Source organism: Tachypleus tridentatus, chromosome 11 (assembly GCF_004210375.1).
Source record: "Tachypleus tridentatus isolate NWPU-2018 chromosome 11, ASM421037v1, whole genome shotgun sequence".
NCBI classification, from domain to species: Eukaryota; Metazoa; Arthropoda; class Merostomata; order Xiphosura; family Limulidae; genus Tachypleus; species Tachypleus tridentatus.
In genome coordinates, this window is record NC_134835.1 from 70,101,752 (window position 1) to 70,115,928 (window position 14,177).

The following is a 14,177-nucleotide window of genomic DNA, read 5'->3' on the forward strand; positions in this document are numbered from 1 at the left end:
TGCTTTTTTGTCTAGATGTGCGCGTATAATATTTTCTACAGTTTGTGGAGGAAACTTATTGATGTTGATGAAGTATTGTTTTATTTTGTCTAATTCATCATTAATTTTACCTGGTGAGCATAGTTTTATGGCTGTGTTTATGTGGTTTCTTAGTATTTTGAGTTTTTGTTTTGTTTCATGTGCTGAGTCCCAAGGAATGTATAGTCCAGTATGGGTGATTTTTCGGTGGATATCTGTTTTAAATTGTGTATTGGCTTGTAATTTTGAGGTTAAGAAATGATATTTGATTGCTTTCTTATTCACATGTGAAGTTGATGTTGGGATGTATAGCGTTAATGTGATCGAAAAAAGTGCATGTTCCGTAGATGTGAATCCTGCAACCGTGTCATCTACATATCTGTACCAGGAAAGTGGTGGATGTAATGCTGTGTTAATTGCTCGTGTTTCAACTTGTGTCATAAAAATGTTAGCTGGAACTGGTGATACTGGGTTGCCCATGCTTAGGCTATTTGTTTATGTATAGTTGTGGTTGTTGAACAACTGTTAAAGTTTGTCTTCATCGTGGTGAATTCTATGAGGGTTGCTGGGAATGTCTATGTATGGGTTAGGGTCTCGGATATAGAGTTCCAAGGCTATCTTGCATGCTTCAGCGGTTGGAACTTCTGTAAAGAGGGATATAACTGAAAATATTGTTCTGTATTTTATTTTAATAAAAGATTTAGAAATACATTTTTACTTTAAGTGGGTTTCTAGTCATCATGAATAAATATTGCCTTGTAGAATTAATAACTTAAAACTTGTAGACTATTAAAATATGTATTATTTAAAGATTTTATGCAATACTAATTAGTATAGTATAAACAGAAAGTAGTTTAATAAAATTTTGAATGTAAGACCAGGATACCTTGGGTGAGGTGATTAAAAGAAAAAGGTCAAATGATGTCATATGCATATATTCAGAAGTTGTAAGAGTGTAATTAAAGGATTAAAAATTGAAATATCACCAAAACTGTCATCTCATACTCTTATGTTATTAACTCTTTACAGGATTTAAAATTTTGTAAGGTAAAACCATAATAAGTATAACAGTTTTTTTGTTAATTTGGCAAATCATTGTAATTATGTTTGTTTAGGCCAAAGTGATAATAAATGGTTTTTTTTTTAATTTTAAGTAACTCAAATCTTGTAGTTTTGATTATCTTGTTTCAGTACTTTTTGTGGCATTAAAACTGTATAACTATATTTACCTAGGTTGTGTGTGTGTGTGTGTATATATGTAGATCCCTGGTTGTCTTTATAAAATTAACATTTTGTGTTACACTTTGTTCCCTTTTTATTAGCTATATTTTTGTGTGCTAGCAACCCCAAATATAATCTTCATGTATACCCAGTTTGATTTTATTACTCGTGAGGATTTCTATCAACCTATGTTGACATTTTCTAGTACTGATTTCTCCAAGCCCGTTCCCTTGGCTGTGGTTTCGCTAGATAGTAGATAGTGACAGTGGGAATCTCGTTAATCCATTCGTGCACGTCACTAATTAGATGACAAGGCATTTGGCTACCTTAAGAGAGTCATAGTTACAGTCATAGTGATTAAGAAAGATTAAGTTATCAAAAAAAGAATTGTTGGAACCCCAATAATAAGCTTTAATTTTACTCAGCCAATATTGTAAATTAGTCATTGTTTTAATATTCAAATGTTTTACTAGTAGTTATAGACTAGCAATATTCATGTTTGCTATCTTGTTTTATTACATTCCTCTGTAGTAAGCACTACCATACTGAATAAGCCTGTATTGATTCTTAGGTAATACAGTGTAGTAATTTTGATAAGAGGTAGAAATACTGTATAGTTACAAACACCTGTATATGAAAAACATCTATTAAGCTGATTATTTTTTTGTCCTTGGCTCAACACGTAAATACTATCTGTTTAAGAAATATTTATGTATTACACTAATGTTTTGTTTTCATCCAGGTTCTCATTTCATGAAATTTCTATGTAATATACCTCTTGCAACATTTGAGTATTATTGGCCTGTTTAGAAATACCATTAATCATTTAGTTATATAAATCATCACTTTTTTTTTAGATTAAGAAAGATTAAGTTATCAATTAATTTTCAGTGGAACAGTATATATAAAGTTACCTGAAACTCAACATCTAGGATGTTCTTTAACATACTAAAATTCATAAAAAAAAATGAGATGAAACAATAAAATCTTTTTCCAAAACCAACTTGAGTATTTTTATTTAATGTCAGTTTACTAATTCTTACCTGAAGTATCTTTGACAATATATTCCTTCATTTTGCCTAAAGGTTTGTCATTGTCTGTTCCTTTTCGGGATGAAAAGTATGATGCAGATTTCCTGAAAGTTATCACAGGTTTTCCCAAAATAGCTGTAGCTTCAGTTATAAAAGAAGTTAAGGAAAGAATTTTTCCTGATCTTTAAGCAAATGGATCAGCTGGGAAACAAATTTTAACATGGAAAGTTGTGAAGTAGCTAGAATATTTGTTTTCTAGATGGTATAAATAGTGAATTAATGGACCTGTTGAATAAATGTTTTATTAGTCATAGGAATACTTCTGAAGGTCTTCCTCACAGTTCTTGTATGCAGTGATACATGTGTAACTTTTTAATGTAAAATTTTCATTGCTTAAAACTATAAAAATGTGTATATTCACATCTAAAAGTAGTTTTTCAAAACTAAAATGAATTGGATTAAAACCTATTCTATTTCATATTTACTTCATACATTTCACTTAACAGATAAGAGGCTTATTAAATTCACTTTGTAAATGTGTATGATTAAACATGAGTATCATACTGTAAAAATGTATGCCAACTTGATCAAGGAAGCTAAATTTGATATTTTAAGTATATTTTCATACTATAGCTGTGGTATGTGCATCATCCCAATAGTATAATTTGTTTATCTTTAGCTCTGTCTGTTTAATTTGTTTTTGAATTTCTGTATATGCATTAATAATAGAAATTTTAATGGATGTGATCCATTTTTTTTAAAATTTAAGAGTTGGTGAATATTTCATATTAAAGTCAAGAAATAAATTATTCATGACCAGAATCTTGTAATGAAATAACATTGCTTTTTTTATTAATATCACCATTTTTTTTAAGAACATGGTATTCATTGTATAGTTGTATGTGTTGCCTTAACTAAAGCTGGACAGCATGTTTTCCACATCACGAGTATGCAAACAAATGTTCAAGTAAAGAAACCAGCTATGAAGATCTTTTGGAACAATATAAAAAAATTCAAAACCAGCTGGAGGACTTGCGTCGTCAGGAGGAAAAATCGTTCTTGGAAAATACTAGTAACAAAGAAGCATGCTCTAAAAAAAATGAACAGAATTTTTCTAGAAACCTGTCTCAAAATCGACAGTCTTCTCCACAAGTCAGAAAGGGAAGGAGACGGTCATATTCAGTTTTAAAATTGGTAAGTATGGTAGTGTTATTTTGTATCTGGCAACATGAGTTCAATTATTGTATAACCTAAGTTAAACCATGACAGAAGTACATACTGTACTTTTATGTTGTCAGTTTATTTTTATATTTATTATATAATTCAGTGAATTATATAAGGGAAGGAGACGGTCATATTCAGTTTTAAAATTGGTAAGTATGGTGGTGTTATTTTGTATCTGGCAACATGAGTTCTATTATTGTTTAACCTAAGTTAAACCATGACAGAAGTACATACTGTACTTTTATGCTGTCAGTTTATTTTTATATTTATTATATAATTCAGTGACAACTAGTAATATTAATCATACTAAACAGTGGAATATATTATTGCTGTGAATTTTTATATTAACCACACCAAGGAATGGCAAAACATTCTGTACTTTTTAACTGCATATGCACATAGCATTATTCAAAAGTCTTATGTTACACAGCAAATCAATTTGTCTTGCTAAAAACAGTATAGTTAAATATTTATATTGATAGCTTCTGTTTAGCAAACATTTTTCATTTTTGCATCCAAGTCAAGATTGAAATTAGGACTTGTATACCAAGAAAATGCTTTATAAACTGAACTAAAGGATTAAACCACTAATTACTGCTAGTATGGAACTTTTTAGTAATGTAAACTACAGTATAAGCAAAATCCACTGTCTTGTTTAATACAGCTAAATACGTAACTTTACCATAAGCTACAGACACATTTAAATACATTTATACCTGTAATGCTTTTATGGCTGTTTCAGTTTTACTGGCTTTGGATTCATTTTGTATTTTTTAAATCCTTGGACAAGATTACTTTATTGTTTTCAATAATTAACCCTATTGTCATAGGTCAAAGGGCATGTAATCTCATTTATTGATCCACATTAATTTTTTGAACTACTTGTTTATGAAAATATGTCAGTAAGTTTGGTACCAAACTGCAGATTATAATTCTAATCTTAGTATTGTACATTAGTTAAATTTCTCGATTTAAAAATGTGTAAATGATAATCCTAAATATTGATTTTTGCATGTCATGTTTGTTGAATGCAGCATGGTTTAAACTAGATGTTTGTAACATCCAAATACAACGTGTAGTTTCTTATAAATCAGGCACTAAAATCATTGATATTGATGAACTAGAATATAAAATAACTTCCTATCTTTTCCTATTTTCAGATATTAATACATTTATTGAATCAACCAAGATAGCCCTAAGTTGTTATAAATACTTTTTACATACACACATGTTGCCCAATAATGTGTGTATAACCAATTGAAAGCTCAGAATGTCCTAGTGGTTTTCTCAGCATTTTTGAGGTAGTTGAGCAGTAAACTTGTTCTTTTAATGATAGATTGATTTCAAACAGAAATGTAAGATGTAACATGACAATGTGGGACCTCTTGGTCAATCTCAACTGTTCTATACGCTAAATTAACAAAAAAACATAAAGCCAGCCCTTATCATTTGTATACTTTTCAAACTTTTTCTTAAAAAGTTTTTCTTTTTTGTAATATTATGCACTTCATCATATGCAAAGCTCATTAAAATTATACATAATTGCATTGCAAAGTAATTGATAGCATAAGAATTTTCTTTGATTTTCAAAATGATTGTTCAGATCTGTTCAGTGAGGTAAAATTGTCAAGTGCTAAACAACCAATTTGTTTGAAAAATAACTGTTTAGCATAGTAGTTGGTGTGTCAGGATATTGTTCACAGGGTTCAGAATATTATATGGGTCAACAAGCCAAACAAAAGTTCTCATTTTAGCAGGTACTACTATATCTGGTTGATAATTTAAAATTAGTAGTTGCTTATCTGCCTGTTTAGACCTAACACGTGTAAGATGTTCTGGTGGGAAATTTTAGTTCCAATCTTTCACAGCATTTTTGTTTGTAAAATACTAATACTAATGGATTTGTATAATAGCATGTTGAAAATATGATAAACAATAAATAACCTTAAGTTTATTTAAATATGAGGTACAAAATGCATTAAAAGAACATACATGAAACAAAATAGTGAGTACTTGAAAATGAAAGACATTCACTGCATAAGTGTAATGAAAATAAGTAGTAAGAAATTTTCAAGTTAACCGTGCCAAGAATTAGATCAGGTTATCCAGATCACTGTTCTCAGTTGATTTAAGTTTTTCAAGAAGTATGTGTTACAAGTTGGTCTAAATCAAAGAGGAGCATTGTTAATTGCCATTCTTTTCCCAAGACAAAACCACATGCTTCCAATTTGTAGGCAGTTTTGTCAAGATGTCACAATATGTTAATAATTATTGATGTATCTTTTCATGAGTATTAATACATCAGTTCATGAGGATTGAAGGATTGATACCTCCTTTAGCTCTGAACTTGTAATTTACTAGAATTTACTTTGTAGGCAAGGAAACATTAGACAATTAATGGCTACAATATTAGTAGTAGTCGTAATTTATTTTTAATTAAAAAAATGTTTTAATGACTTTAAACTTAGAGATGCATTTAACCGTATTCATTCTTTATAGATTTAACAACGTGAGTTTTATGAAGCCTTGTTTACATTGTGTTGTAGACATCATGTGACAGACATATTAGATCCAGAAAGAAATGAGTCTGTGAAATTACTAATTGAAAGGGAGAATACAGAAGAGATTGCCATATAAAATTAAAACAATCTAATTGGTGTTTTTTATATTTTTTTAAAAAAAGAGATGCAGTATCTAAGTCATTTTGAGATTGAAAGTTAACAATCATAGTGCTTAAAAATTCTCATGGATTCTGTAACTTCTGAAAGTGAATATTTGGTTGGAATATTACCATATAACAGAGGTACACTAAGAAATGATTGAACAAGAAAGATTTGAATTTATCAGTCTGCTAGCAAAATATGAGGGATGTGTGAAAATATCTTGGATGTCTGAAAGACTGTAAAAAGGTAATTCATAAAATATGGCTTAAAGTGTAGCTGCACCGGTCTGGGCTTTTTATTGCTGATCATTCTGAGTTTAAAATTGCCAAAACATTGAAGGGGTCTAGGCCTAGATCAACTTGCAACACAAACTTTAGTCCAAAGAGTGGGCACACCTGAATAGAAATTGCAACCTTCCACATACAAGGGAGGATTGCAGTAAGGACTATTTTAATGATAAATGGTATCAACTGGTTGCTTTAACTAGACACTTCTGTACTAGTATAGCCACGTAATTGTATGTGGAAGTAAATTATTGTTTGGTTCCAAAGTTCTCATGGGAGTTGAAGTCTTATGGTTTGCAAACACAAGTTAATGGAAAAAAGTAACATAGCAGTAAACATTGCAAAAATTTTAAACAGTGCCACTTAAGAGTGGAAATAAGAGACAAGCCTTTGGTAAATGACAATGCAACAAATATGGCTTTGGCAGTTAACAAATTTTAAAGTTTACCATCACATTTGTTGCTTTACTCATACATTGAAGTTAGCATCTTGGAGCCTTTAAAGTTTCAACTTTTTAAAAATTTCTAGAAAAGATAAGAATTTGTGTGTTCCTTCCATAGCTGCTTTAGTTGCAACTAAAGTCAAAGAAAAGGAAGTTTTGTTAGAACTTCTACACACAAAGTGAAACAAGATGTTGTGATGAGATGGATCTCATTCTTTTCATGTACTTGACCATTTCTTAGAGAAACTAGCAGCTGTCTGCTACCCCAATGTTAAAGGAGGTTAAAAAGTATTCCAGTGGTATTTCATACCGAGGTTAACCTGATGTGAAACAAACAGAAAACATTGCAAAGCTGATGAAGCTGTTTAAAGTGGCTACAATAGTTTTGTGTGAAGATGGTGCTGACAATTTCATTCATTGAAAATGAGAATGATCCCAACATGACAAAAGATGAAAAAAAAGCATTGTGTTGGAGGTGAAGAGTTCACTTATGTTGCAACTGCTTTTGATCTTTCTAATGGTTTTGAGAAAGAAATAGCATACAGTGCCTTGCTTGAGAATATTGTGAGTCTGAATTATTCCCTGTCTAACCAGGAAGAAAAAGTAATAGCATTGTCTTCTGCCTGTGATCTCGTGCTGTTTCTCTTGAAGCTCTGTAAACTAATGTCAAAGTATAAAAAAACAACTTTTCAGGTCAGACATTCAAGGAAAATTAAGTTGCTGTTGAAATATGTTAGATTTATGCAGTGATGAATTTAAGAGGTTTCAGAGTGAACCATCATTAGAAATAAAACTGTCTTTTATTTATTCTGTTTGCATAATAGTCCTAAGTTGTTTATATTGATGAATTTTAAAACTTTTATATTTATTCAGGATTTTGAGTTGTTAGCTTTCATTTTTGTGGATACCATATTAAGTATAGTAGATACAGAAGTAAAAAAATAAAATTATGAAAGGAAGAAAATTTTGTTATACTTGCATGTCATGTGTATCATACTGTCAAGTTGTGTTGTGATACTGTATGCAGTGTATGGTGTCACTTAGTGCCTGTATATTGACCTATTTCTCTGTGTATCATATCCAAGAAGGATTTTGTTGGTCGAGATCTGTAGATCTTGAGGAACAATGAACAACTGTTTTGTAAAACTAATGTTTAAATAGAACACTGTTAAAAGAAATGGTGATCAAAACTTGTGAATTTTATCAACATGATCTCAGTTATAATATAGCCTTCAGATATAGTTGACATCCTGGCATTTCTGTATGTGGTAAATCACTCGGATCTTCCAATGTGTTAAAAGAATGTGTTAAACACATAATTAAGTTATTATAGCCTAAGTGTATGCCTTATTAAACTGAATTTTTTTCTCTGTTATTTTTGAAAGATTGTTGTATGATGTTACATATTAATGTATTTGTTTGGTAACATTTTTATGTACTTGTTTCTTTTATTTTTTTTTAAGTGCACTATTATCTGTGGATCATTTATATAGATATCTGTATTTCCATTTATATTGGACTAATGAATGATTTGCTTTCAAGTAGAATGCTTTGTCAGTAGCTATGTGTTACCCAATTATTTTATATATTGTCCTGAATCTTTAAAATAGTGTAATTTTTTTATTTAACATTCCTTCATTGATTTTATTTTTAGGGCAAAAGAAGTGAGAATAAGTCGAAGTCTTACAAATCCAAAGATTTAGTTGAAAGAAAATCTCCAGTTCTTCAAGAAGATGAGGAACATAAAACAGATGTTGTGGGTAAAGCACCTGCATCCACAGCACCTATTAAAGTAATTAACTATTACTAATATACACTATTTACTATAGTATATGGATGGTATCAGAATGTTCATATACAGAGAATGGCATGAGTTTTTTTGTGTCAGATGCATGTAACTTTTATATTAAATGTTTTAGAGTAAAGGATTCCAGTGTTTGGATTCTTGTCCATCTAATTATTTTGTGCTTAAGTATTTTGAATTTTTATGTGCATATAATATATCAAGTGCATTTGGTATACCAAAATGAAAAAAAATATTTAAAGTATATTATTTCTGACACTTTTAATTTAATAGAACATTATTTTGAAGTCAAACATTGCCCATCATCTGTGCTAACAGTAAATTAATATAAGTAGTGAAAGTATGTGTATTAGTTTTATTTAAATTATTATTTTTTGCTATGGTTTAAACTGCCTGACAAAAGTGTAAGCATCTCCATCACACTTAGTTTTATTATACTTTTACCATTACTTTTCAAATAATTATCTGCTTAAGTGTTACTTTTTTAAAATTCACTTGAAATAATGATCTTTTGTTGGATTGATCTTTGAAAATTTGGAAAGGCATGTCAAATTTGTTACTTGAAAACGTGCATTTATTGTAAATGAAATTTCACACGGATTGATAAAAAAGAATTTGTAAAATTCAGTGATTCCTGATGCACTCTGGTATTTAAACCTTTACCAAGAAAGTCTGTCTGTACTTTGTCAACATTTTGATTTTAAGTTTTTGTATTTACATGAAAAATCAGTTTTAAGGAAGCAGAGCTCAATTATTTTTAATTAGAATCAATTTTAGCAGGGAAAAAATAAGATTTGATTTTGAAAGTATGCTTAAGCCTCAGATTTATGCTCATAAATGTAATATATTAATCCCTGTAAAAATTATTAGACAACTAATCCTTTTGGCTAGTAAAAAGGTTTTGTATCTGAAAGAACTTTAAATAAATTGCATATACCTGTCTTATTGCTTAATATGTTAGCAGACTCTGACCCATAGTCAGACCCATTTTAGTTTTATAATGTTATGATTTTGCTTACAAGTATTTTTTAAATGGTATTTGTTTAGTTATTATAAAACTTAATGTGTGACATGATGATAACTGTATCACCATGAACAGGGGGATGATGATGATGAAGAAGATTTAGAAAATCTTCGACAAATAGCTCTACAATCCTATTCACGCCAGGTCACAAAGAAACATTTCGTCTTGGAAGGTGAAGGTTTTCTTAGTGATATTTGATTGAGAAAAATAAATATTCCTATTTGCATTAAAATCATTGCAACTCATAAGGAAAATTTTTCTAGAAATTAACTATTTAAATTTGAAAAATAATTTATTTTTGATTAGTAAATCTAACTAATAGAAAAGATAAAACACTTCTGAAATGTGCAAAATTAAAAACTTTAGATGTCAATTTTTGTAGGATATCAAAATAGTTTTTGTTTGTGAAAGGAAGTAAATCAACAAATGTTTTTTAAACTGTCAAATTTATTGCTAATGATAAATTTAGTTATGTTCATGAAAACAAATTAATACTTAATTATTTAGGAAAGTAAAAGTGAGGGCTCTTTTATTATACAGTTTAACATTAAAATAAATCTTCTAGATAAAAATGAAAATCATGAGAAAATGGAAAAACTTGAAGACCACAAAAATGAAAATAGTGACAAGCACTTTGCAAATATTTCTCAAACTGCCGAGGTAATTTTGATTTTATACTGTTGAACTGTTGAGTTTTATTTTGTAAGGGGATATGTTTTGAGAATATTGGTACAATTTAAATTCTTTTTGGGATATTTTATACTTAAATATATGTACACATAAGGAATTTTTGTATGAGTGTGTTGTATGTGTAATTTAACCAAAGGTGTATGCATGTTTGTTAACTGAAGTATAAATGACAGTGCTCAAACTGCTTTTCAGTTATTAAAATCCTTTGCAAACTTAAATTATGTGTGTATATTTTTGGATTAATGCTTGCAGTTGATATTGTATCTTTATGTAAATGTAGCTTTCTTGCCCACCACTTCCATCATCTCCTCCTCCAGAACCACCACCACCACCTACACATCCACCTCCAGAACAGGTAGAGGTACTTTCAAGTGACAATTACGAAATGGTGGAAATGGATATTGATAGTTTAAGTGATGATGAGCATAGAGCTTGTGGAAGTAAGTACACATTTATGTACAATATGGTATTTCTTTGTGTTATCAAATGATCAAAACTGTTTTGAGGTGTATGAAAAAGTATAATATTCAGTGTTTAATGGGCCATCATTATTTTCTTAATCAGAAGTGTGTGAAGAGTATATTACGAATGAACTGGAGTATTGAATTATTGTAATTTTGAAGATACTTCAAATGCCAGAATCTGTTAACCCTCCATGCATGTATTTGTCATGATACTTTATATACAAGAACTCTGAAATTACTGAGGGTATCTTTATAAAATTTGGAATGTATTTAATATACAAGTATTTTGTAACAAACATTCAGATATCTCAGTGAAGCATTTGTGTTAAAAATATTTCTGTAAAAGCTTTCACAAAGTCAGTCTGAGTACAAGGTGGTTTTTATGCTAAGAATAAAAATAGTTTTTTCATCTTGAAGTTTTCTTTTTTTTCATAATCTTTAGAACCTCCTAAATGATTATCAAAAGTGTTTTTTAAGGTTTTTATAGTTTTTATTTTTTATTTACCATATCATTAACTATAGCTAAATTGACAGTTTACAATGATGTGAAGTTTTGTTAGTTGAGATAAAATTAACAATTTTTTTCTTTTTTTGAATGAATTTTTTTACTTTATGTTCAATTTGATTACCTGAAGAATCTCAACTTCGTATTTTTCCACATATTTATTTTAGTTTAATATTTTTGTTGCTGGGTTATATGATGTTTAGTTTTTCATATCTGAATAATGACATTTCACATTGGAAAAAATTCCTTTGTAACGGTGTACATGCATGTGTGTCTTTTAAATTGTGTACTTGTATGTTATAACACTACTCTTTTTGTTTTCTAACTCTTGGCAAAACAAAAGCTAATTTACCTTTTAAGTATGCATGTTAAATCATAATACAAAAGTTGCTGTAATGTCTGTAAACAGTTGATTTAACTGGTTTTTAACTCAGGTATTTGAAGTAAAAATTTAAATACCATGAGCATCAACTGGCATAGCAACAGGTACCTAGTGAAATTTTTACTGATTTAAAGACTGTTGAAGGCTTAAAGTTTAAAACAAGCTCTTTCTATTGTTTATGAACATGCATGTCAAACAGGAACATGCAGTTCTGAAAACTGCCTTGAAAGTTAAGTGTGGGTGGGTGGTACTTTTGTTATGGGTTGAAAAAATTGTCTTATTACAAGAAGAAATGTGCATCTTGAACCTATAAATTTAACCTGGGAATTGTATATATGTTTTATTTAGTTATCTATCTTTTTTATTTTTAAACTGAAGTACAGCTTAATTACTAAGTGTGATAAATTAGTGGAATTTACTGGTATTGATATAATAATTTATGATTTTGGAATTTTAAAAAGCATATTAAAAATTTTACATCCTATATGTGTGAAATTTGATAAAGCTTAGTAAATTACAGTGAGAAGCTGTTGAGTACAAAGTTTGTAACTAGAATAAATGATTGTTTCTGTACTTTGGTCACTTTTCTGTGTTTCAAGTAAATATGATTAAAATTTAAGAATTTTCTTGCAAATAGTAATGTATATACAAAAGTAATGTATTATAACTGAAATGTGACAACTGTATTTTACAAAATACTTGAGTACTAGAATGCTCTCAAGAAGATCGCGTATATTCTTGGATACTGTAAGATGAGTGTTCATGCATCTTGTCATTCAACTTCTGCAACATTAGTCAGAAACTTGGAGGGTTAGTAAAATAAAAATAAACTTTTACATATGTAAAATGGTATGAGACTTAAACTATTTAGATTAACCATTTGTGGTTTTGCTATAATTTGTCGTAATTCTATAATGAAAATAGTGCAACTAGATCTTTGTGGTTATAAAGTTTGTAGAATTGATTAAACCCATACAAAGAAAGTGAAAGTGACAGATAAAGTATAACAATTTTTTTCTAGAAACATATTTGATTATCTGGAGGATATTGGGAGGTTATCGAGATTTTTGCATGTGAATTTGACAGTTTTATGATACATAAAAGTACTTTCTTAAAATTAAAATTACTTTGCATGTTGGATAAGCAATATTAGAAAATTAAAAAAAATTCATGATGAAATTATTAATTAAAAATATTAAAACTTAATTTAGAAAATCTGACGCATTGTGCACAAATGCCGTGCAATGTTTGAATAACTTTCAAAGATATGTATACATTTTGAAAGGTTACAATATAGCTGCTTTATGAGTAATTTTGGAAATCCACTCGCATGTATTGGGAGAGTTAAAGAATTTGACTTGGCATGAGAGTGGTTTTCTTATATAATTAACTTTTCAATAGATTTTTGTGTTATGTCAAATTGTTCTTGTTAAATGTTTTTTATAAGTAACTTGGTTTTTTAATACATTAAACTGAATCACTAATTTTAATAAAATGTAAAATACTATATGTTTTTGGCTTTTTTGTAATAAAAAAGAACTGGATGTGAAATGAAATTCAATAATTTCTATTAATTTAATAGATAGCTGCATCTGGCTGGCATCTTAACATCTTTGTAACCTGTTCTGTACACTTTGTAAAATGTAATAACTGAGTTTTGCTAAATTAATGTTTACAGGTAAGCTTAAATTTGTTGATATGTTGAGTAAATTTTTTTTAGTTTAAAATAAACTAAATGAAATATTTTGACACAACATACACTGTTAAAATTAGAAACTTTTTTTATTCCATAGAGCCCTCAGAGATAGGAACAGGTGTCTACTTCAGTGGTGGTTCACAGGAATGTTCAACTGTAGATACTGATGAAGATAACATTGATGAAGTAGCTCTTAGAAGACAGCTTCTAAGTACCTTAGCTACAAGAAAATTACTGAAAGAAACCAATCCAGTGGTTAGTTTATTAATTACAATAATGTATCAACATGTTAATTTAGGATTCTTTTTAAAATTAGTAATATTATGTGCATCTAAATTGAGTTCATTGTGTTTGATGCAGAAAAGTAACATTGGGCTTAAGTTTTATATTTTTGATTAAATATTGAGAAAACTGTTGTGTAAGTTTAATATATTTATTTGTCAACAAGCAATATTTTATAGTTATATGATAGCATCTGATTAGTGTTTTTTTTTTGTTTTTTTTACAAATCATTATATGTATTCATATTTCAATATTACAAGGACAACAGTTTATAAAATTGTAGTTTGAGAAAGGGAATCACTTGATGAAACTACTTTTGACATGAATGATGCATCTATCCAGTGCCTCTGACTTCAACTGCTTCCTATGACAAATTGTTTACAAAATTTTTTTTAGAGAAAACTGTTTTTAGAACTAGATGTAAAAGATGTAGCAGCAATTATATTG

The 14,177-nt window shown here is 29.0% G+C and overlaps 1 protein-coding gene across 5 annotated transcripts in view; it reads left to right on the forward strand.

Moving 5' to 3' along the window:
• The window catches only part of LOC143232408 (zinc finger C3H1 domain-containing protein-like), a 106,542-nt gene that overhangs the window by 7,143 nt on the left and 85,222 nt on the right, over positions 1 to 14,177 (forward strand). For all 5 annotated transcript variants that reach the window (XR_013017524.1, XM_076467835.1, XM_076467834.1 and 2 more), the window contains exons 2-7: positions 3,199 to 3,464; positions 8,538 to 8,675; positions 9,787 to 9,883; positions 10,277 to 10,371; positions 10,682 to 10,841; positions 13,546 to 13,703. Coding sequence is in view for 4 of the 5 variants with exons in the window: in XM_076467835.1 (XP_076323950.1) it covers positions 3,199 to 3,464; positions 8,538 to 8,675; positions 9,787 to 9,883; positions 10,277 to 10,371; positions 10,682 to 10,841; positions 13,546 to 13,703 (914 nt within the window). In the remaining variant the exon portion in view is untranslated. The remainder of the gene's footprint in view (positions 1 to 3,198; positions 3,465 to 8,537; positions 8,676 to 9,786; positions 9,884 to 10,276; positions 10,372 to 10,681; positions 10,842 to 13,545; positions 13,704 to 14,177) is intronic.